This window comes from Schistocerca piceifrons, chromosome 1 (assembly GCF_021461385.2).
Source record: "Schistocerca piceifrons isolate TAMUIC-IGC-003096 chromosome 1, iqSchPice1.1, whole genome shotgun sequence".
Lineage (NCBI taxonomy): Eukaryota > Metazoa > Arthropoda > Insecta > Orthoptera > Acrididae > Schistocerca > Schistocerca piceifrons.
This window is the reverse complement of record NC_060138.1, coordinates 201,934,803-201,960,798: the sequence shown is the minus strand read 5'-3', so window position 1 is coordinate 201,960,798 and position 25,996 is coordinate 201,934,803. Positions and strand designations below refer to the sequence as shown.

The following is a 25,996-nucleotide window of genomic DNA, read 5'->3' as shown; positions in this document are numbered from 1 at the left end:
AAGACAACAAATTCCTCAATTTTGCTGGTGGCCGAAAAATATGGTTGATGTCTTGTTCCTTGAGGATTCTTTCTATTCTTCACGACATGCTTCCAAAATATGGCAAGAACAGTGATGCCCCTGCATCTTCATTTACATCCCTGCTTTGAACTTGCTTCAAACAGAATTCATGGTATATGTATCAAAATAGCCATTCTGATGGAACGCCGTTCTTAGATGATGTAGATCACCAGGCAGACTGTCAGTATCTAAGACAACATGTGCTCGATGTACCAAAGAGTGTAAGATTCTACCATTTTGTGCAATATGATGACAGCTTGTGGTCTGCAAATACAACACTGTGTGAGTCAGTTTGCAGTAGATACTATGTCCCAATGAACCATCGTCTTTTTTCTGACTATGACATCCAGGAATGGTAAGACGCTATCTTTTTCCATTTTCATGGTGAAGTGTAAGCTAAGAGAGGATCCAACAGACAAGAGTAAGAGAAAAACATCAGACCTTCTCACAAAGAGTTCTATTCCAACTAAAGTCATTAAAGGTCTGTGCCAACAGGCAGCAGACCCCCCAAGACTGTACAGCCTGCTGATGATACACAAGGATAGATCTTCTCTTCGCCCAACAGTGAGCAACAATGGCACTCTTAACTATTTCCTTGCTAAACATCTTACTTTGCTGCTGGGACCCCATGTACGCAAATAAATGTGAGCATCATATCTGGAAATCAACGGCTTCATAGGACACTTGAAGGCGCTTAAGCTACAACCACTGGATCATGTGTAAGAAAATGACACACTTAGAGCCATCCTTATGTTGTCATTTAATGTGTAGCTACCAGGTTCAGCACTTCAGTACACCATCTTCAGGCCATAGTTGATGCTGAAGGGCTTATAATCCATACATATGATGCATCAGTGGCCAACAACTGGTTTACACTGACTACCTGTAACTACACTGACTACCTGTAACTGTGATGTCATCTCTCCAACCATCAACTGTCAACCATCAGTTGACAGTTGATGGTTGGAGAGACATCACAATTACAGGTTGTCTGCGTAAACCAGTTGTTAGTCACCAATTCATTGTATATATGGATCGTGACAACCCCTTCAGCATTAATTAAGGCTCGAAGATGGTGCACTGAAGCACCGAAACTGCTGCTACACAATAAATAACAACATGAGGACGGTGTAGGTGTTTCACTTTCTTACAATAATGAACGGCCGCAGTCCCCCCAGACCTCCTGGCACAAGATGAACATACAAAAAGTTGGATCTTTTGGTTAGCTTTGATGTAGTATCTTTATTTATGAAAGTACCTCTGCAGGACTCGTTGGAGTTTATCAGCAGCCAGTCTGAAAAAGACATTGTGGCATTCTTTGAAGATGTGCTTAATTTATTTCTTATTCAATAACCAATATTTAGAAAAATGAGTAGTGTTGCCATGGGAAGTCCTCTGTCTCCCATGGCAGACAACTATTTTATGGAAGACTGAGGAAAAAGCACTGCAGTCGGCAAGTCTCCAACCTTCCTGCTTCTGGCAGAATGTAGGCGATACATTTGTGGTGTGGCCCCATAGAATAGACACACAACCTAATTTGTCTCTGGCAACAGAACTCCGCCCATCTGAATATACAGTTCACCATGGAAGTGGAAATAGATGGTATCTTACCATTCATGGATGTCTTGGTCAGAAGAAAAGACGATGGTATATTGGGACACAGTGTCTACTGCAAACCAACTCACACTGAGTTATATTTGTAAGCCACAAGCCATCACCATTCTACATGATGCAGTACTGTCTTACACTCTTTGGCACACTGAGCACATGTCGTCTCAGATACTGACAGTCTGCCTGGTGAGCTACAACATCCCAGAGTGGTGTTCCATTTCAATGGCTCTTGAGATAGACATGCCATGCATTCCATTCTAAGCAATTTCAAAGCTGGGATGTCAATGAAGATGTGGAGGCATCCATTGCAATGCTGTTCCTGCCATACTTTGGTGGCATGTTTTCAAGAACAGAAAGAATCCTCAAGAGACATGACACTAAGTGTGTTGTTTGGCAACCAGCAGAATTTAAGGATTTGTTGTGTTTGGTCAAAGACGATCTTGACCTTTGGAAACATGGCATATATATGTTCCCATGCCAATTTGGGAAACCATATATTCGGCAAACAAGCGGAACCATGCAAAAACATTGTGTCGAACACCATCATCATATATGGCTGGGGCAACCTGATAAATCAGTGGTAACAGAGCATTGCCTGGACATGGGGCACTGCACGTTTTCAAAAAGACTTAAGTTTTATCCTCAGTGTCATCTTTCTGTGACTATGCTCTTATGGGGGCCATACATATCTGTATGAGGGGGAGGGGGGGGAGACAATTTTATCAACTGCGATGCAGGTTTTCAGTTAAGTGCCACCTAGGATCCAGCACTGGCTACCATTAAAATAAACAGGAGACACACAAACTTCCAATTCACAGTTTGACACAGCACTTCTGCTGGGATTTAATTTAGCTATTAATCACAGGCACGTCCAGCTGCAGAGTCATTGCCCACAGTGCATGTGCAGAAGGCCTTTCTGCAGTTCCTGGCAGGGGACACTATGAGCAATGCTTTCCTCTACTGCAAGCCTCTTCTTGTGCACGTGTATTGCCTGCTCCTGGCCTGATAAATTTTGACACCGCCACACAATTAGCATCGATCATATCTTGCAGTACTGACAACAATTACCACCACATAAAGATGTTGAATAGTTGTACGGATGAAAAACTGTGGTATCTGCACAATATGATACGGTGGCCAACCTGAGAAGTGTATTTGCAACAGATCCATCATGAGAGCCTGAAAAGTCACTTCGCAATTACTGTTTCCCTTTCATTTTCTCATGACTCAAAACTGCTGTCTCGTTTATGTGCATGTTGTAGATAAACTTTCACTCCCTGTATTTTATCCTTTACCTTCAGCATAGTAAATACTATGCAAGTGTGGAACAATTCTGTAACGTAGGGGCAACGAAGCAGACAATCGTCATATTGCTAAAGTCACCAAACCCTACAGTTTCAGAACAATGACTTTTGTAATTGCTACTGTCTCTAGCATTTTGCTTCTGTTGACTATTCTGACATAGCTCAGCTCTCTCTCTCTCTCTCTCTCTCTCTCTCTCTCTCTCTCTTTCCCTCCTTGCATAATACCTTCATTTCTTTTTCCAGCAACTTTTTCCCTAATCACAAGATCTTTGTGCTGCTTTATTTATTTCTCTAATCCTCTTCGTTCTCATTCAGTATTTTTTGACAGCTGCATCACTGTGCCCATTATATTTAACCTTATCACTATAGCATATCACAAACATTTTATGTCCACAGTTGTTAAAAATGCCTAAAAATCCACATCACAATACCAGCTTTAAAATATGATGATACGTACCTTTATATCACCTTGAGCATCTCTAAGTTTTTGTTTCAGATCTTCTGCTTCCATTTTGAGTGCTTTATTTTGTTCTTTGGTCTCCCCTAGTACCTGTAGTATGCTTGGAGCATTAGCACCATATGAATCCATTCCATCATAATATAAAGACATCTTACTCAAACCCTAAAATAAAACAAATTTCTGATCAAACTTACATAGCATTAACATCTACTTGATGCATAATACAAGAACAAAGTATGAAACAAAAACTACAAGCTATGCAAAAGCAAAATCTTAATCAGCAAAGTGAAGAAACCAGAGGCAGAAATGGCAGTATATTATACTTCAAAAGACAAGAAATCTATATCTACTGGATGAAAAATTGTCACTGACAAGTAAAAAAGGGCATTATGCAAACATTAGATAAATTAGATGGGGGACATTGTTCATTCTGTAGACTTATAGTGAGGAGTTCCTTGAGGAGTATAATATCCAAAACAAACAAACTCTAAAACATTTAAAAAAAAATCAATTAAGGCATAAATAAAACTTATCAGGCAGATGAGAAATGATAGCAGTTATAATCCGAGACTTTCATCTTTCAGGCGAAAGGAACCCTGACTCTTTCAGAATTAAGTGTGAAAATCACTTTAAAGCCAAATTAATGGAAGGCATAATAGCACAGAAAAAGTGAGATATCAACCATTACTGCAAATTGCCAATAAGATATGAGCATCTGAAGTGGTATTCTACAACTCAAAAGTAGAGAAACAACACAGAGAAAATAAAAAGTAGAAAGGTTATGGGTTAAGTTTCCATCAATGATGCGGTAATTAAAAACAGAGCACAAGTTCAGATTAGAAAAATGGAAACAGCTATGTCCTTTTCGAAGGAATCATCTTGGCATTATTTTTAAGTTATTTAGGGAGATTTCAATGAGGGAACGCACACTAAGTGAAAAATCAATGCAACGACAATAACTAAATTTAAAAATAAGGTTTTAAGTGACTGAAGGCCCACAATTGATTTACATAAAACCAAGTTAAAATTTTTTATAAAGCATTGTCTATAATACTAACATACCATTAAACACCCATGAAAAGGACAGTATAGACAACGGCACTTAGAAGCCTCCAGGGGGTTGGTGGGGGTGGTGGAGGGGGGTTGTCCTGCACTCAAAACATTAACGTTCACTTAGGTGAGACAGGTGGTGGGCCCAACTACACTTGATCCATCTGTAACCCAACCAAGAGACGGTCACGGTACAAACGACCAAACAACTTGCTAGCCACCAATCGGTACATAAAAATTCAAAAACCAAACTGTTATGGATGTGATTATCCACAATGAAATATGTATTAAGCTGTCAAAACTACACACCATACTGGACAGCACCAACAGGTGAGGAAAGGACACTGCCTGAAATTACATTAGGGGCCAGGGCAGGTACTCGGAACACTAATGGCCACAAGGCAGAAAATTCCGCTGGTGCACTTGAATTGTAGTGAACCAACATAGTTAATTCCACTGCACGGCAGCTTGATTTCACCACTACAAACACTCGGTGTTGCTCACTGGAAAAGTTCCCCAACAGCGAACCACTGAAACAAACGACACAACATGAACGCACGTGGCTTGGGTACTTAACACACCACTCAACTTTGACATCATGGGTCGGTCAGCCATGAAGCTCGCAGCAATCGGACAGCTCCAGACATGCTCCAACACTGCGCAGGGACCGCCAGCGGACCCAGCCGACTGTACCACATGGAGATATCCTCCCTGGTCCACACCAACCGACCGACTCCCCTCAGAATGCGAACAACATCTAAAATAGTCGTCAGTGGAAATAACGCCAACTACACACACAATCGGACCAACACTTCCATGAAGACCAGAACGATACCCAACAGTAACTAAGAACGCATTAAGACAAATCGGGAGATGATGCGAGCGCACACACACACATGACCCACGAATGATTGGCGAGCCAAAACGCATCGTCCGGTAGGACGACCGACCGACGATCCACCAAGACCATGGCCCATCTCAAGTGATGAGTGGCGGCAATAGTCGGGCGAGCCATGTTGACTTGATGCCGACCTCACAGCTCCAACCTAACTGCACTAGTGCCGCATTGCAAATCCCCGACTGGCAGGTCCAGACTGTGCTCCAGAGGCATTCCAACTGACTGGCAGCCCGAGCTCACGACCCGAACTGGCTTACGACAGACAATGACCGGGAAGTAATAGCAGTCCAGTAAAGATACTACGGGAGGGGATATATTGATACGTGGTGCTAGCACCACTCACAGTCACGCAAAGCAGCAACTCAGTGATACCAGTAATTTAAATTAATGTAGTGAGGTGGAAGTACATTAAAAACAGGGTGTAAAATACGTGATGGCGAGAACATGAGCCACGCACAGCTCAGTCACATTTGGTAAAAGAGCACTATGGTATCAGCAGTTTTTCTATTGCGTGTTGCTGCTGTTAACAGTTCCCGTAACTGGTGATGGAAAGTAAACACAATGAATCTTTAATCGGATGTGTGTAGCCAATCAAATTGCTTGTTCATACATTCCTATGCTTCGCAAATGAAGTTAGCTGGTATTTTGTTTTGGCTACAGCAATTTAGGCTATGCTGATCTGGCCTTCTAATGTTAGCCAGTGTGGCCTTCCTGTGACAGTACTGCAAATGGCTCAAAACAAGGGGAAATTAATGCACTTATTTTTTCCAAGGGCATGTAGCTGTTCTGTCAGAGATGCCAAAAGACTTGGAGGAGCAGATGAACAGAATGGGCAATGTTTTGAAAAGAGGTTATAAGATTAGTATCAATAAAATTAAAACAAGGGTAATGGAATGTGGTTTAACTGAATCGGATGATGCTGTTGAATTAGATTAGCATATGAGACACTAAGAGTAGTGGATTAGTTCTGCTATTTGGGTAGCAAGTTGACTGATGATGGCCGAATTAGAGAGGATATAAAATAAAGATTGGCTGTAGCAACCAAACATTTCTCAAAAAGAGGAACCTGTTAACACTGAATATAAAATTAAGTGTTGGGTTTCTGAACATATTTGTTTGGAGTGTAGCCTCACACAGAAGTGAAAGGTAGATGATAAGCATTTGTGACAAGAAAAGAATAGAGGCTTCTGAAATATGATTCTATAGTAGAATGCTGAAGACTTGATGGGTAGATCATGTAACAAATGAGGAGGTACTGAAATGAATTGGGGAGAAAAGAAATTCATGGCACAACCTGACTAAAAGAAGGGAAATTTTGATAGGACAAATTCTGAGGCGCCAAGGATTTGTGAGTTTTGTATTGGATGGAAATAACGGGGTACAAACTGTTGAAGGAAACCATGGGCTGATACAGTAAACATGTTCAAATAGATGTAAGTTGCAGTAGTTATTCAGAGATGAAGAGGCTTGGACAGGGTAGGTCAGCATTGAGGGATGCACCAAAACGGTCTTTCGACTGAAGACCACAACAGTAAATTCCACCCTAACAACCACCTCAGCAAATGTGATACACTATGGAAAAAACAGCCAAACATTGGCAACAACGAAGATTATGAATATCTATCAGGTCCCAACCTAACAACAACCTAAGGAATCTTGACATACTAAAAAAAAATGTTATTGATTGGGCAATTGTCACGGGCTATTCTATACTATCATCTGACTAGCTATGACCAACAACAACAAATTGCAAACAGCACCATGCAACTGGTGAGTTGCAGACATCATAAGTGCACCTTAGTTTTATATCTATACATCAGTCAATGGAATTCATCTTATATCCAAAAGATTAAATAGCAGTTTAATTTCAGAGCAAATTATTGTACTTGCAGCATTCTTCAACTTTCTTTTGGTGTTGAGGAGGAAGAAAAGAAAATATTGTATGCTGATGACATGACAATACTAAATAGTGACCAAAATATGGAACAGCTTGAGAGAAGAGCATACATATCTGCAAATGTCACAGCTCAATGGTTGTTGGAAAATGAACTGGTTATAAATCTAAAAAAGACTATGTATGCAGTGTTTAAAAACAAGGAAAAGTCTGTAGACATGGATTTAGAGGTTGATGGAACATGGCTGGAAGAAGTACAATCTGCTAGATTCTTAGGTATTCTTGTGGATAATGAACTGAAATGGAAAAAACATTAATAATGTCTGTAAAAAACTGAGCTCTGTCATATTCTTAATGATGCAGCTATCACAGTATTCAGACAAGAACCTTCTGTGTACAATGTACTTTTCGAACCATATTTACAGTATGGAGTGACTGTGTGGGGAAACTCAAACAAACAAGAGACAAAACAAGTGTTCACATTAAAAAAATTAGGACCATTTTAAGAAGAAAGACCTCTGAAAGGTGCAGAAACTGTTTCAAGAATTTAGGTATCTTAACTTTTTCATCGTTGTATATATAAAAAACAATAATGTGCATCACAAAAGGTACTGAGGACTGGATTACAAATGCTAGTGTACACACCCACAATACAAGAAGGAAGAATGAAGTACGGAGCATACCCCACCGACAGGCAATGCTAGAAAAAGGACCCCGGAACTCTGGTATCAGACTACTAAGAAGTCTGATAAGATTTTTACAGTGTTGCAGAATACTTATGCGATTAAATTTGTATATATTGTTATTCATTATCAGTGATGTAAAAATGTAAGCTAAAGGTGTAGAAATATAAGTGATAATGAATGTTAATGTTAATGAATGTCCTATATTACACGTACATTTACTGTACACAATGTAATCTTACAAGATCAAATAAAATTCAATTCAATTTTTCCTCAGTAAATGAATTACATTTGTTGGCACTTACCATGTTGTGTACATATGATCTGTTGTTAGTTCTTATGTGGTCTGAAAATACTTACACACATTATTTAATCATCAGGTGTACCAATTAAGTGATAAGTTATTGGTGTTATGCTGTGTATGGCAAATGCCCAAACAGAAAATAAAAACATCACAAACCCCCTTTTTTTCATTCACAGCTGATTTTCCTCTCAACTAATCTCTTCATTAACATCAACAGCTTAGTGATCCTCACTGTTCAGCTGGTTGGTTGTTTGTATATGGATACACAACATCTACATCATGAATTGCCAAGAATTTGCAAAATGAAGACCAGTATGATTAGATAAAACATTTAAAAATTATTTAACACAACTGAAATCAGTGACCAATGCTTTAAAAACTTTCACTTAATCACGCTGGCCCACAGTGCAGTTGTAAAAATGGCTATTTTTACATTTCTTACACAGTAGATGCCTTTTGCGACTGCTGCTGAGCTGCGAGAGTGAAAAATATCATGCAGAGTTTGGAAGAACAGTTACGAATCGACTTTGAGGGTCAAGTTCAACTGTCTCAACTGACAAGCGGTATGTTGGGTTCAAGATTCAGTATAGAGTTATGTCAAGATTTGCCACTGTTATTACCAACACTGCCACTTTATTGCAACCTGACATTTTCTTAACTGTGTTTCTCTAAATGAATTTTACATATAGGACCAGCACAAAGCAGCTTTGAGTAAGTGGTAGCCTATAGTAGAGTATGAGGGAAGAATGGCAGCAAGGAAGGAAGGGAAGAAGGAAGGAAAAAAGACAGAAAGAAAGATAGTTACCATCGGGTCGACAGAAGCGTCCGATCCCACCCGTCGGCTTTGACCCGTGATGTAAGGGTGTTGTGACATCATTACGGCGCGGAGTTTGGTTTGAGTGTGGCTGTCTCCAGTTCTGTTTTATCTTATGTTATTTACTTTTCTGATCTGTTCGTTCTATCTCGTGAGATTTTTTTTTTAAAGACAAAAAACACTAATCAGCTACTGAAGCATCTTTATCTTCTATGGGTTGCAGGGGTTATGACCCCTGGGGGGATGGGTGGGTATTCATGCATGGCTGCCTTCACTTACACGTTGTAGCTACGCAAGGCATCTAAATTTGTTTATATTTAGTTTGCCCCCCACCCAAAACACCCCATTTCCCGCGCTTGTCCCGTTAGTGTCATTAGGCTTCTTGTGGAAAGTGTGTGTGTTTGTTTTTGTTTCCGCCATATTTGTGACGTCATGGGTCAAAGCAGACGGGCGGGATCGGACGCTTCCGTATTTCCGTTACCATCTCGTGAGATTTTTTCTTGAGAGCAGAATATCGATCTTGAAGCTGCTCCGCCATCAACTTAAACTGGTCTCTCTCTGTTCGGCATTGGTCTAATTCCTTGCTAAGAATTAACAATGCTTCAGCCTTACTCTGCAGCTTTCTTCTTAATGCAGAATTCTGTACAAAGAAAAAACATTTTAGCAATTTCCATAAAGCAAAGCACTTCTTGCTCAATATTTATTTTGCTAAAATTGATATCGTACAGCCTCTGTCACAATCATGTGTGTATATGCCAAATAAACTTCCTTCAGATCTACAAGCCATTTCAGAAAATAAACATTTATATTTAATTTATCAGCGGAATTTACAAACCACTTGAAACACCAACTGACAGCAACAGCTCATTCTGTCTGATATCTTATAGAGCTATCCTTTTCTGCAAAACTGCTGGATGCTAGTATATGAGAAACTGTCACAAATATCTTACGTGCTCTAAATTTACAGAAACAGAATAAGATGAAACTAAGAATGAATAAAAGGCTTACACTGACATCGTTAACAAAATGCAATCAAACAGCAAGTCTAATACTCTTTGGCCAAAGCAGTAAAATTAGTTAGGCTCAGAAATGGATGATGAGTAAACTTAGATTACAAATGTAAGAACCATAAGATGAAAAGACATTACAATAGAAATGGCACTTCAAAAGGTCAGAAAGGGATTTGAGAAAACTCAAAGAACGCCATATTGAATATAGTAGAGTTCAGTAAACTTAAAAAAAAGGGGGGGGGGGGGCAATAAAGAAAGAAAGAAAAAAAAACTGGTCAATTAAGTGGGGATTAATCGAAATCGTTGACACCACCTGTCAGCTTTGACCAATGATGACATTGAAGTGACTGACAAATAATAACTGAAATACAGTATTTGTAACATACATACGACAACAATAATTGCCGTCACATTCATGACATAACATTCGTTGCCATCACCATCTCGCAACCAGCCTGTATGCTTTCAACCTAACGTAGACCTTGGACTACACAACAACATGTCATCACAATTAAGACTTTGTATTAAAATTCATATTGGCTTTGCAAACCCTCAACCAAACTGTCAACTTTTGGCTTCTGCTAAATCCCAGACTATGCTACACATCAGTCTGTCACCACAATCCACATTAAAAAAAATTATATAGTCAAAAAGCAAATGTTATTAGTATTCTGTTCTCTTACTGTTAGCATGAATTGTTGAACTGTGTTTTATTCAACTCACGACATACATTTGCAATCCATTTGGTTTGCGTACAGGAGATATGTCAAAAATTTATTACACAATTACAATGCCCAGTATTGATAGGGTCAGTTCACTCTTCTGTGGAGAAGAAGAGTTAAAAATCTGTTTTACATTGTAAGGGTAGCAATTGCAATAAAAAATAAATACAGCCCCTATTGATAGCACAATAAAAGAAATCAAATACTTTCACAATAAAAGAGAACATGGGACTGTCACACGAAAACAAAGAAAAAAATCAAAGTCATTATAATGTCATCTCTGAAACAGGAAATCAACATGCAATCAAATTTAAGTTTCCAAACAGCATCAAAAGAGGTCTTCTTCCGATGTAATGCTCGCAGGCAGATCACATTTGAAAAAACAGAGCATACTCTTACATTTTCAAGAAATTGTACGAAAAACTATTTTCTCACCCTTCCCACACAAAATGTCTATATAACTTACACATAATACAAAGATGATTGTGATATGATTACGTATTAGCCAACTCAAGTAAATTTCAATTTATAAATGGAATGCAACAGGGCCATGTGACAGTAGTGGAAAAATGTTCTGAAAAGTACATAATTATGGTAGGGATTAACTAGGTAGAGCATACGGTAAGAAAACATGCGATTTCTACCTCTTTTGAGCATTATTTTAACTAGTGATGAAGTGTCTTAGTTGTTGTTAATGGTGCTGCAGATAAAGGATTTTACATTTAGTGACTAATTAGTCTTTAATTACAGGATTTACAACTCTAAAACGTAAGATGTATACGAATGTTTTGCACAGCTGACCGGCAACCTATATGTACCGAACAACTGTCAAATGATGCAACTTACCTCGGCTAAGAAATTTTCAACATATTCTTCTACGGCTACTTTCCCACCACCTTCCATTGTGTGAAAATAATGGTGTACAAAAAGGTAACACCAATATAATTACTGCCTTTAACGCTTGATAAACATTCTGCCATAACAACTGCTGTCACGTCAAGTTTGTGATCACACAGTCCACAGTGTGACCAACTATCAGCGAACTCAGGAAATTATATGATTCGGTCAGCCACCAGGTCTATGTGTTTGTAACGTTGGCGAAACTGTGAAAACATAATGTTTATTTTATTATATTACTAGCTGAGCACCCGGCATTGCACGAGTATGTATTTCAGTTCTAACATAGTCATTTGCATTAACAGTCAAACTTGATCACACCAATCACTTATGGTTGCTTCAAGTCCATCCCGTACGTAATTTCTGTTGACTTGCCCTTTACCTGCACAAGATCTCACACAATGTTTTAGTGTTTCATCCCACACGCTCCATTTGAGCGGCGTGGTGGACTGTCAGCTGTACGATACTCTGCTCTTCAGCGAAGAGTATTCATAAAAACATAACAAAGATGATAGAAAAATAAAAATGAGGGCTGTTTTCATTTTAAATTAAAATATTAATGATGGACAGCTAAAAAACGAGGAATATATACAATTTAAAAGCATAGTTGCGATGAGGTGAAACCTTTTATGAAAAACACTTGAGCACTTCACTTTTCCATGACTTCGGAATGACCCGCATTGGCTAAAAAAGTGTTTTGGTAGAGGAGTGCGTATGTTCCATAGAGGTCTGGAGGGTGTGGGTAAAGTAATAGGGGTCTGTTAGGTGGGGCAACTACGGAGATGATAGGAGGTGAAGCAGATTCTCGGACGGAGGGAAGGACGGGGTCTGAGGAGCAGTAATGGTGCGTACTGTGTGGCGAGGCTGGTGGTAAAAGAGGAAAGGCATACGGGTGGGTGCTGAGACGGAAGGAAAGAGGAGCCCTGATGTTGAGTGGGACAGGTGAGGAAGGATTAAAATTGATAGAATGGATAAATATCGAGGCGGATCTCATTGTCTGGAAGAGGGATTAGGTTGAAGTTGCGCTGAGAGAGGATATGGAGTATGTGTAGGGATGCGTTTGTGAAGGCGCGGCAGTATACCGGGTTGGCGGCCAGAGGCGGTACAATCGGGTTATCGAAATCTACTTTACGGTAAGTTTATGGAATGCGGAGGTGTTCGATGTGAGTGAAAAGGAGGAGGAGGGGGGGGGGGGGGGATGTCACAGAATGGAAATATAGTAGATGATAAATAATACATCATTGTGAGATGATACCTGGATGAATTTATAAAACCACTTGCCACATTTTTCTTTGTGTTTCTTACCACGGGAATTATATGCAGAGAAGGAGGCAAACAAATACTGCACAGTTTAGTTTAAATCTGGGTGGCTAGGACGACACTTGTACCGTCGTCCTGTTGAGTGGAACGCTAAACTCTGTGATCTCGCCCTGTTACATTGGCCGCAATAGCTCCTTTTGAAATCCCAATATATTGAATACAGAAGTATTTACATACTGGAACGCAAACTGTGCGCTTTTTGGCGGCCAAATGAGTAAAAGAATTATGAAGCTCCGCTGCATGAATAACGAAAATAACTGATTTTCCTATTAGCTTCTTTCTTATTATTTATAGCTATATCAATTAACAGATAATGAAAGATTAACAAAAATACTGTTCGACAGTGTAGCAGGGATCTCAAGCAACCGACGTCTGAAGAGAATTATTTATTTTGAGCTGTTGGCTGCCGTGTAAACAAGTGAAGCGTGCAAGCACAAAGTAAACATACTTTGCATGAGTGACGGGTATTTGTAAATATTGCGGATTTCGACATTTCTGTTACGGTTTTGTTCGTCCTGTCGTTGTACTGTAATGTCAGGCAGGGATGGTTAGCCTTACCAGAAGTTTTAACACATCGACTAGCGTAAGTTTCAGTACTGCCGTTATTTCTGTTACGTAGCCCAAATGTCTAACACAAATCTATTTTTATTGTAGGGAGGAATATTTTTCAATGACAACTCAGTGTCAGAAGATGACGCTCAGCTGCTGCAGCCAGCTGCCGGTTCTAATAGGCGCGACAACTTCGCACCCCTAAACACAGTTCTGCTCTCTGCGTTTCATCTGTCCGTTGCTGTACGTATATGTTCACATGCATCTTTCGTTGACTGGTACGGAGGTCAGGTATCTATTGAAGTAGTAATTTTTTTCAGGTTGGCGTGTTTTTGGTGTCAGTGGTGCTTAGTGCAGTGAATGATGCCAGCAATCGACAGTGCTTGTCATATTTTATTGTGCTGTATTTGCATGCACTGTTTTGGTGTATATCATGGGTACGTACTTCCGCAAATTATAACCTTTTGTGACCATGAGAGGAAGTGCAGAAATATTTATGTTTTCCCTACGCCTCCTTGTTTTATTTTAGTCTATTTCTGTTGTTGGCAAAAGAATCATTGCCTCCTACATCACTGAGATTATTTGGATACTTCCCACATGCTAATAGTTTTCCTGAACTGTGAAGATGGGAGCTTGCTGACCAACACTCCTTGTGTCCCAAAACTCTCCTGACCTCTGACTCTGATGCCTTACCCTTAATTTTTACCTCTTTGTTCCCTTACTGTCCCTACGGATGGGTCCCTCTCGTCCTGGGGTCTGAGTGATCTGCCTTTCCTTTCTAATCTTCCACACTCTGTTCCTTTCTCCTCAATGAAGTAGTAACTGATAGTTCAGAAAGCTAGGATGGTCTCACAATGTTTACTTTTATATGTGTTTATTTCAGTACTAAACATTTAATCTCATGAAGGTAAGTATTGGCCAGCACTTATGCCTCATATTTGTTAATTTTGTTGGTAGAATTTTCATTTGATACAGCACAAAGATTGGATGGACTTGGAAATTGGCCTGTATTCCATGTGATCTAGGAACCGATTGCAGTAGGAGATATACATTACTTCTCATGAAATTCAAGATTGCATTAAAATGTATACATGAATGATGGTGTTACATCTTATTGACAGCATGGCCACATCCCATCAAAACCCATTGCAGGAAATCTGATTCCTAGGATTGAACTATAGATGAAGGGTAACGGCATATTCCATGTATGATATTTCTGGAAAGCGTTTGACACTGTGCCCCACTGCAGACTGTTAATGAAGGTACATGCATATAGAGTATGTTGCTGGGTATTTGATCTGACAAACTGTGTGTGCAGCAATCTGTAACTGTTTGCTGATGATGCTGTGGTGTATGGGAAAGTGTCATCATTAAGTGACTACAAGAGGATACAAGATTACATAGTCAAAATTTCTAGTTGTGTGTTGAGTGGCAGCTTGCTGTAAATGTAGAAAATGTAAGTTAATGCAGGTGAGTAGGAAAAACAATCCTATAATGTTTGAATACACCATTAGTAGTGTGCTGCTTGACTCAGCCGTATCAGTTAAATATCAATGCTTAACATTGCCAAGTGATATGAAATAAAATAAGCATGTAGGGGTGATAGTAAGGAAGGCGTATGATCTACTTTGGTTTATTGGGAGAATTTTAGGAAAGTGTGCATCATCTGTGAAGGAGACCACATACAGAACACTTGTGTGACCCATTCTTAAGCACTGCTCAAGTGCTTTCGATCTCCAACAGGTTAGATTAAAGGATGGCATCAATGCAATTCAGAAGTGGGCTGCTATATTTTGTGTAAGGACATGAAAATAAGATAACAGAAATTAGGGCTCATGCAGAGGCATATAGACATTCATTTTTCCACCCCTCTGTTTGCTAGTGGAACAGGAAAGGAAATGACTTGTAATTGTAGAAGGTACACTTCACCATACTCCATACAGTGGCTTGCATAGTATGTATGTACATGTAGATTGTACTGGAAAAGAGATCTGATGTGGTGAGATGGAGTTAAGGATGGAACAGTAGCAATATAAACCTATACTGTTTCAGTAGCTCTGTGCGCACATGGTTTTTTCATTGTGTAACATCTTGTCCACAAGCCTTTGGGATCAACAATTGATTGTTTCTACCGAATGTGTGAAGTGCATGATAAATAACTCAGCCCTTGCCACCCTATCCCTGGCAACTGCAGTCACATTCCAGAGGTCATCTTGGATTCTTAATGTAAAGTCAGGCAAGTTTTTTTCCTATATTCATTTCATTTTTGACTCCCCCCCCCCCCCCTGCCCCCTTCCTCTCTCCCTCCCTCCAACTGCGATCTGTGGCAAGATATGACCAGCTAAGAGCAACAGGCTGTTTTTTTCCGTAACCTGCACATGAGCTACCATACACTTGTATTTTGAAAGCTGGTCTGGGAACAGATTGTTTTTTTTAGTCTTTAGTTGTTCCATTCATTGAAAAATTACCATATTCTGTGAGAATCTAGCTGACCATCCATAATGAGAGACATTCCAAGTACATGGGAAAACATCAGCCACGTACTGGCACAGTGTTGCACAGGTACTGTGAAGTGCCCCATGGATATTTTTGCCAACTTTCAGCCTTTCACTTCTTCCATATAATTGTTCACAGAAGAAACCCTTGATTCATAAGAAAAATTTTTGTCTGTTGGAACCAATACTCTCCTTCCTTGTAACTCAGTAACTAGTGGAACAGAATGCACCAACCCAGGGAAAGAATATTCCAATTGGAATGTGCTCCATAAAGGATTTTAATGTGATGTGCTTTTTAACTCATTTTTGCACGGCCATTATTCTAATGTGCCAGAGTTCTGTTCCCGCATGTCTACAGATTTTTCAATTCTAGGATACTGTTCTATTCATTATCATGAAGTATATGCAGGAATTCATTCACCACATTCCTGGCTTCAGTGCTGTCGCTTGTTTCACAGGACCAATCACACTGCCAGTGGTAATCTGTCAATTATGAGGCATGACATGAGTAAAGTGAGATGTTGCAAGTATCTTGCTTAGATTTTTGTGCTGTCAAAGCCGACCATAAGAATGAAAGATATGCTTATGGACATAACTGACTATTTACAGCAAATACTGCCACACAAGTGAGACAGTTTCTAGGAAATACGGAAGCGTCCGATCCCGCCCGTCTGCTTTGACCCATGACGTCACAAATATGGCTGAAATGACCATAAACCACGATTCCAATGTGGCACATATAAAGTCAGTACGTACTCATTATGAGGACGAAAATACATCGAGAAACAAACACACACACTTTCCACAAAAAGCCTAATGACACTAACCGGACAAGCGCGGGAAATGGGGTGTTTTTGGGTGGCGGTAAACTAAATATAAACAAATTTAGACACCACTCCCATACAAAGCCACACAAAACAACGAAAAGAACCATCACAAAACTCCCCAGATATCAGTAAACACGATATCATCTGGAATCGGACACTTCCCTTGACCTATATAGCTCAACAGCAGCTCCCGATCCCATACATTAGGGTCAAACACTTCCCTTGGCCTATATTGCTCAAAAAGATCTCCCGATACCAATATCAACATACACAGCCACACATTGGGATCGGACACTTCCTTGACCTGCGCACTGTTAATTTTATCCATCATATCCATTCCTGAACAAAAACAACAACCCATTAATTTTACTAAAATTACCATACGATGTACAGCGAACAACACTAAATTACCCTTCACACAAAATCGTTAACTCACTGAAACGAATTCCACTATAAAGCACAGCCGACACTCGAACAATTCTGGATAATGAGCAAAAGCAAACTGAGCCCATTACACCACAGAAACGAAAACCCTGAACATACCACCAGAGAGCACAACAAACCACAACACGACAACATCTACAAACATGCCACACTCACAAACCAAACTCCGCGCCGTCATAACGCCACACACGACAACACCCTTAAGTCACGGGTCAAAGCCGACGCATGGGATCGGACGCTTCTGTCGACCCCAGTTTCTATTGTGAACAATATTCTACAAGATAAACTGTACCATAATCACATTTCAGGTGAGGTTCAATGACCCTAAAAATGTAAAGCATCCTCAGCTCTCCATTTTAGCCTTTTAGACCACATTTGCAATAATGAGACTGACAGATATAGTGCACTGATGTGCTCTGCCTCTTGTATCTTGTAACTTGTTGGACCTGGGTGTAATACAGCAGATAGTATCGGATGTAAATCATGATGTTTATATCATAGGAGGAAAATATTTTAATCTTCAGAGTGAACAAGAAACTCGCAAAGTCAGATCAGTCACCACATAAGAAACTTGGTGAAATATTAAAAATTTTGAACAGTGAGGGCTCCAGATTTGGGCTACACAATGTATGGACAAAGCCTGTGCTTTAGGAGCTAAGAATATGTCAATTTGTACAGCTGTTATTCTAGTTCTGTGTCTGTTATTACCGTAGAATATAGCATTATTATACAGTGGTACAATTTACTGGTGTAATACTAATTTACTTTACCATCTCACTAACATTTATAATTTGCTTTATCACCTACCATGTTTGTCTTACTTTCACTTATTTTAGACACTTTATTATAACATTGGTATCCTTATCATATCATCATTACCATCATTATCATTTAACAGCTTCATTTTGCCTATGCTGTGTACAAGCTTTCTCCGTATATTCTGATCATGTTAAATCCTATTATTCATGGCACCATAGTGTTCTTCCTCTTGCTGCAGTGGTCATCTAACATGTTCTTGGTTTTCCTACCCACTGAGTTTCTTCAACTTTTCTCTTAGATTTACTCAATGTTGCTTTCCCTGGCATCCTTGGATCCCATAAAAGTGATCTAACATGTTGGTAGAAACATAAGCTGACTGACCCTATTTACAGTTGCTTTCCTGGCGAGATTGCCTCAACAAATTACGCTTTCAAAGTAGTCATCGATTTCCACAATTCCCAGGGGTAACTACCTATCTTAATGTTTTCTGCATCCACCCAACCCCCTCCTCCCCCCCCCCCCCCCCAATTGCACCCTGTCCATCTCCCTCTCTTACAGTGACATTACTACTGCTCTGACACCACTTATTTGGACATTGTATTTCTGGAATTCATCCATCCACCAGTCCAGTCTCAGTTGTGCAGCCACCTCTGTTTCTCCCCAGTTCACATCATCAGCAGCAAAAGCCAAGGCATTACACTGCACATGGGATTTCTTGATGTTCTTCATTGTCACCCATGAAAGTGATAAACAGCAGTAGCAGTGGAGCACTACCTGGCTGGACTCCACTTCTTGTCTAAAGCCAGGATGAAATGACTTATGCCAAATTGCATAAAGCAGTGCATTGTTCATACTAGATCTTAGTTGTTCTTGCCAAATTTTCAGGCATATTTCTGTTTCTCAGGCACTTCCAGAATTATTCTTTTTTCGTGTTGTCATATGCCTTTCTGATATCAAGGGACACTGTGATCAGCTCTTTACCTTTACCTAACATTAGTGCCACTGTTATTACTCTTTCCATTTTTCATTTTGCTTTTAATGCTATTGTGTTCAGATTATTTTTGCTCTATTTAGCAAGATTCATTTTCCTGTTGCCCCTTTCTTGCCCCACATCTGCTGCAACCCCTTTTTTCTCTTTTTCACACACCATTTTTTATCTGCTCCTGCCTAATCAGCTTTTCCTCCATTCCTCCCCTTCCAAGTATCCCTCCCTCCCTTGGTGCATTCTGCAAGACATGTCATGCTCTGTCACTGGGTGTGGGCAGACCCAAAGCTGGCCATCATTTCAACCAAGAGTATCCTCAAACTGCACCCAAATGCATGGTGCTCCATGCCACATGAGCAAATCTTGGTTCCTTGCCAGCTCACTCAGTTAAGTTCTGTCACATATTTCAAGATATAGACATCAATGTAATACATTCACTGGAGATTTGGCTAAAGCCAAGCATTCCTTCCAGTTCCATAAATGTGGATGGCTTTGTTTTTAAAAGACATGACAGATGTAGCAGACGAGGGGAACAATAAGTGGATACGTACACTCTGACTGATTACATACTGCAGTACACACATCCAATTGTAATGAACTCAAATAAAATATATGTTCATAGAGATCAAATCACTTAAGTGAAAGTTCTTTATCTGTGATCCCACCAAACCAAAAATAGGTGGGATGATCTTTTGAAACAGCCCTTTCAGGTCTCAAATTGTCAAGTGAGTATTATTATTGCTGATGACATTAGTATAAATTTTCTTTTTGCATGTAAATTCAAGTGCATGCTTTCATCAAGTGTAATGCTACTTCAACTTGCTCCTACCCAGCAAATAACCAATAGTCACAGACTCATAAATAAATTTGTAATGAAATCGTCCAATTGAGTAATTCATACCAGTTAGACATCAGACCTGACATACCTGTCCAGGACATAATTTTCACAAGTCACTCAATTAACTACATACAGAGGCTTTAATGTGACTGAATGTGCAGATGAGTTGCAAGAGAGAGATTTGGCGAGGACTTGTTCCATTCCTAGGCATAAATGACAAACTTAATGGATTTATTAACAAACTTATGCGGGATGAAAGCAGAGCTCACCATCTGCAGCATCGTCGACAGGACTGACTGCGGACCTTTGGTACAGAGCCGAGTAGAGGGTCTGAATCAGAGGCTGAGACGTTCTGCGACCGTGTGGGCTGCAGATTCCTCGACTTGCACCATAGGGTGGTGGGGTTTCAGGTTCCGCTGGATAGGTCAGGAGTCCACTACATGCAGCAAGCGGCTACACGGGTAGCAGGGGTTGTGTGACGTGGACTGGGCGGTTTTTTAGGTTAGATGGCCTAGGGCAAGTACAGAAAGGGCAGCAGCCTCAACGGGTGCGGGGCAAAGTCAGGACATGTGGGGGCCAAGCAGCAATGGGTATTGTAATTGTAAAGTGTCAAAGCTGCATTGGTAAAGTACCGGAACTTCAAGCGCTGATAGAAAGCACCGAAGCTGAAATCGTTATAGGTACAGAAAGCTGGCTGAAGCCAGAGATAAATTCTGCCGAAATTTTTACAAAGGCACAGACGGTGTTTAGAAAGGATAGATTGCATGCAACCGGTGGTGGCATGTTTGTCGCTGTTAGTAGTAGTTTATCCTGTAGTGAAGTAGAAGTGGATAGTTCCTGTGAATTATTACAGGTGGAGGTTACACTCAACAACCGAGCTAGGTTAATAGTTGGCTCCTTTTACCGACCTCCTGACTCAGCAGCATTAGTGGCAGAACAACTGAGAGAAAATTTGGAATACATTTCACATAAATTTTCTCAGCATGTTATAGTCTTAGGTGGAGATTTCAATTTACCAGATATAGACTGGGACACTCACATGTTTAGGACGGGTGGTAGGGACAGAGCATCGAGTGACATTATACTGAGTGCACTATCCGAAAATTACCTCGAGCAATTAAACAGAGAACCGACTCATGGAGATAACATCTTGGACCTACTAATAACAAACAGACCCAAACTTTTCGACTCTGTAAGTGCAGAACAGGGAATCAGTGATCATAAGGCCATTGCAGCATCCCTGAATATGGAAGTTAAAAGGAATATAAAAAAAGGAGGAAGGTTTATCTGTTTAGCAGATTTCAGACTACCTAACAGATCAAAACGAAAATTTCTGTTCCTACACTGACAATGTTGAGTGTTTATGGAAAAAGTTCAAGGCAATCATAAAATGCGTTTTAGACAGGTACGTGCCAAGTAAAACTGTGAGGGACGGGAAAAACCCACCGTGGTTCAACGACAAAGTTAGGAAACTACTGCGAAAGCAAAGAGAGCTTCACTCCAAGTGTAAATGCAGCCAAAACCTCTCAGACAAACAGAAGCTAAACGATGTCAAAGTTAGCGTAAGGAGGGCTATGCGTGAAGCATTCAGTGAATTCGAAAGTAAAATTCTATGTACCGACTTTACAGAAAATCCTAGGAAGTTCTGGTCTTACATTAAATCAGTAAGTAGATCGAAACAGCATATCCAGACACTCTGGGATGATGATGGCATTGAAACAGAGAATGACACGCATGAAGCTGAAATACTAAACACCTTTTTCCAAAGCTGTTGCACAGAGGAAGACCATACTGCAGTTCCTTCTCTAAATCCTGGCACAAACGAAAAAATGGCTGACATCAAAATAAGTGTCCAAGGAATAGAAAAGTAACTGGAATCACTTCACAGAGGAAAGTCCACTGGACCTGACGAGATTCCAATTCGATTCTACACAGAGTACACGAAAGAACTTGCCCCCCTTCTAACAGCCGTGTACCGCAAGTCTCTAGAGGAACGGAAAGTTCCAAATGATTGGAAAAGAGCACAGGTAGTCCCAGTCTTCAAGAAGGGTCGTCGAGCAGATGCGCAAAACTATAGACCTATATCTCTGACGTCGATCTGTTGTAGAATTTTAGAACATGTTTTTTGCTCGCATATCATGTTGTTTTTGGAAACCCAGAAGCTACTCTGTAGGAATCAACATGGATTCCGGAAACAGCGATCGTGTGAGACCCACTTTATTTGTTCATGAGACACAGAAAATATTAGATACAGGCTCCCAGGTAGGTGCCATTTTCCTTGACTTCTGGAAAGCGTTCGATACAGTTCCGCACTGTCGCCTGATAAACAAAGTAAGAGCCTACGGAATATCAGACCAGCTGTGTGGCTGGATTGAAGAGTTTATAGCAAACAGAACACAGCATGTTGTTATCAATGGAGAGATGTCTGCAGGCGTTAAAGTAACCTCTGGCGTGCCACAGGGGAGTGTTATGGGACCATTGCTTATCACTATATATATAAATGACCTAGTAGATAGTGTCAGAAGTTCCATGCGGCTTTTCGCGGATGATGCTGTAGTATACAGAGAAGTTGCAGCATTGGAAAATTGTAGCGAAATGCAGGAAGATCTATAGCGGATAGGCACTTGGTGCAGGGAGTGGCAACTGACCCTTAACATAGACAAATGTAATCTATTGCGAATACATAGAAAGAAGGATCCTTTATTGTATGATTATATGATAGCGGAACAAACACTGGTAGCAGTTACTTCTGTAAAATATCTTGGAGTATGCGTGTGGAACGATTTGAAGTGGAATGTTCATATAAAATTAATTGTTGGTAAGGCGGGTACCAGGTTGAGATTCATTGGGAGAGTCCTTAGAAAATGTAGTCCATCAACGCAGGAGGTGGCTTACAAAACACTCGTTCGACCTATACTTGAGTATTGCTCATCAGTGTGTGATCCATACCAAATCGGGTTGATGGAGGAGATAGAGAAGATCCAAAGAAGAGCGGCGCGTTTCGTCACAGGGTTATTTGGTAACCATGATAGCGTTACAGAGATGTTTAGCAAACTCAAGTGGCAGACTCTGCAAGAGAGGCGCTCTGCATCGCGGTGTAGCTTGCTCGCCAGGTTTCGAGAGGGTGCGTTTCTGGATGAGGTATCGAATATATTGCTTCCCCCTACTTATACCTCCTGAGGAGATTACGAATGTAAAATTAGAGAGATTCGAGCGTGCACGGAGGCTTTCAGACAGTCATTCTTCCCGCAAACCATACGCGACTGGAACAGAAAAGGGAGGTAATGACAGTGGCACGTAAAGTGCCCTCCGCCACACACCGTTGGGTGGCTTGCGGAGTATAGATGTAGATGTAGATGTACTCAACTATATGACAAGTATCTTCCCCATAAGACCATAAAAATGAGAAGGAAACCTGAACTTTGCCTAATGGTTGATGTAAAACAACTAATGAATCTCAGAAACACTGCACATTGGGACAAGCAACTCTCCATGTCAGAAAATCACGTTGCCTACAGTGAGAAGCAGAACAAAGTCAGTCAATCTGTCAGAAATGTCAAACATTAAGAAACAACAGACAGAGATCAGCTACCATGTATGATAATATGTGTGGTCTAAGTACAGCCAAAGTAAAAGCTACATCTGATCCCATTGGTTCGACCAAGGAATTAAACCGGTATTTCACTTTGCCAACAACTATCATCGAAATGCAAATAAAACAGAGAATTATTAATTATTTCATGGGAGTCATAAAACACAATAGCCCCAAAAGATTCTATCTTAAACTTATTACAGGCAATATCATAAAAAATCTGATGCACATATCAGATCAGCATCTACGGGATGTGTTAGTATTGTAGTCCTAAAGGAGTTAAGGAACACCCTGACTGGTCAGGAAAATAGGTACAAGGTAAGAGTGATGGTGGAGGGAGGAACATATAGTTAAAAAGACAAGTAGGTCCTTTTGCAAGAGAATAGTCATGGGAGCAGAACATCTGATATGTCACCTTTTATTTAGCCTCTCTGGGGAAAGATCTTGGTGGTTGCTGTGGGTATCAGGAACAGTTTGGACCATAACCTCAACCACACAGTTGAGGATGATCTGACCCATCACAGGGAATTTTCAAAATAAAATTTATGTTGTCTTGGTTACAAATTTATACAAGAATGACCAGCTTTGATTGTCCAGGCCATCATCTTCAGATCATCAAAACCTTATTACCGTAACTAACTCAGCAAATATCATATGAAAGTACTCATCCTTGTATAAATTTATGATCGAGACAAAATCAATTTTATGTTTCACAAATGATTTACCAGAGAAATTGGTGGACTTTTCGAAAACTCTAATATTTTCTGATGATAGAATTATATTGATTATTGTCCCAAACACTTCTACAAAGGAGACAGCTTACAAAACACTTGTGTATCCTATCTTGCAATATTGCTAAATTGTGTGGGACTCGAAGAAAGGCAGCATGAATGAATGGCCACAGGTTTGTTTGACTTACAGCAGAGCATCATAGAAATGGTAAAAACCTGAGCTGGCAGACACTTGAAGATGGACATCAATTATCCCCTGAGAGCCCACTTATAGAGATTCAAGAAATAGTATTAAATGAAGAATGCAGAAGTGTACTTCAGCCCCCTACATAGTTCACCTGTAGATATGGCAGAGACAAGATTAGACTAAGTGCTGCAAGTATGAAGGTTTTTAAGGAGTCATTCTTCCCACACTCCATACACATATGGAACAAAAAGAAACTCCATGCACAGTTGGAACAAACAGAAACTCTAAATGCTAAGTGTCCTCTGCCATGCACTTCACAGTGATTTTAGAGTTTGTATACCGATGTATCTTTAGACTGTACCTGGTTTGGTGTAGTAGATAGTCTGAAGGCCCCAACCTGATCAGGGTAAATAAGACGAAAATGTTACCTTGAATTCTGAGCATTCATCTATAGATGTGACCAGCAGAAGCTTTCCTTCACTTCCAGTTGTTCAGTTATATTTTGCCTTTGAATGGTGATTAGCCACTATATATACCTAAACATAAAAGTTTAGTCAAATAAATGTCTTGTCTAAGACTAACTGTAACATTTTTAAGACAGATGTGAAATTCAAGCCATTTTTGTGGTGGCATTATTTACAAATGTGCCTATCAAAGATTCTTTGTACCTAGTATCCTATTTCTTTGTAAGTGACATGGTCAAGCTATTTAAGCACACTCTTATATCTTCTCATTTTCTGTACAATGGCCATACAGATAGTGTTGCAATGGGAATCCCATTAGCTCTTGATGTTACAAACTTTTTCATGGAGAATTTCAGGGATATTGTCCTACACATGGCACTATTAAGGCCTAGTTGTTTCTTCCAATATGTTGGCAACACATTAATCATTTGGCCCCACGGATGTGAGAAACTTGAGTTCTTCTAACTTCTTGATGGCATAAACAACAACATCCACTTCACCATGGAGGTAGGAAAAAAAGAAGACATTGCATTGCCCTTCATCAGCTTTCTCGAACATCGCAAATAGAATGGATGACTTGGCCACAGTGAGTATAGAAAACCTACTCACACCAGTTAATAAGTGCACACCATCAATCACCACCACCTGGCACAGAAGTGCACTGTCTTACAAACACTGGTGCATCGTGCAAGAACAATATCAGACACCAATAACTGTTAGTGAATACGTATCAGTTGTTCCTGAAGCAACAGTGTTCACCAAATAAATAAAGTGATCTCAGGCAATAAGACCACTGACACAGAGCAGGAAAAGAAACTTGCTTTCTTGGTGCTCTGTGGCTTTGTGTAGGGTAAGATAAGCTGCCTACTGAAAAGACCCAAATTCAAACTGACACTGACAAAATCTGGCATCTACTGAAGGTCTCAGAACACTTGGGGTCTCTCAGATGACGTTCGAATGTGGCCAGTCTTGTGTCGGAACAAAGTGTAGAAAAATGCAGGTACAAACATGAGAGATTTTATCACTTGTGCTAGCTTAAGAAATCCACTTTAGTTCAACATCCTCTAGAAAATGGTCACTGGACCACATTCGATGGAA

At 40.1% G+C, this 25,996-nt stretch overlaps 2 protein-coding genes across 2 annotated transcripts in view; one reads left to right on the top strand and one right to left on the bottom strand.

Annotated features, from left to right (window-relative positions):
• LOC124800105 (coiled-coil domain-containing protein 149) overlaps nt 1-12,164 on the bottom strand; it is a 58,268-nt gene extending 46,104 nt beyond the window's left edge. Inside the window, exons 1-4 of the mRNA XM_047262970.1 lie at nt 12,090-12,164; nt 11,657-11,913; nt 9,560-9,718; nt 3,433-3,597 (exon numbers count right to left, since the gene is read on the bottom strand). Of these exons, the coding sequence (XP_047118926.1) occupies nt 3,433-3,597; nt 9,560-9,718; nt 11,657-11,713 (381 nt within the window). The 5' untranslated portion in view covers nt 11,714-11,913; nt 12,090-12,164. The remainder of the gene's footprint in view (nt 1-3,432; nt 3,598-9,559; nt 9,719-11,656; nt 11,914-12,089) is intronic.
• A 1,296-nt stretch (nt 12,165-13,460) lies between these two features.
• Nucleotides 13,461-25,996, top strand: part of LOC124802609 (transmembrane protein 192) — a 29,059-nt gene continuing 16,523 nt past the window's right edge. The window contains exons 1-3 of the mRNA XM_047263496.1: nt 13,461-13,610; nt 13,682-13,819; nt 13,897-14,013. Of these exons, the coding sequence (XP_047119452.1) occupies nt 13,572-13,610; nt 13,682-13,819; nt 13,897-14,013 (294 nt within the window). The 5' untranslated portion in view covers nt 13,461-13,571. The remainder of the gene's footprint in view (nt 13,611-13,681; nt 13,820-13,896; nt 14,014-25,996) is intronic.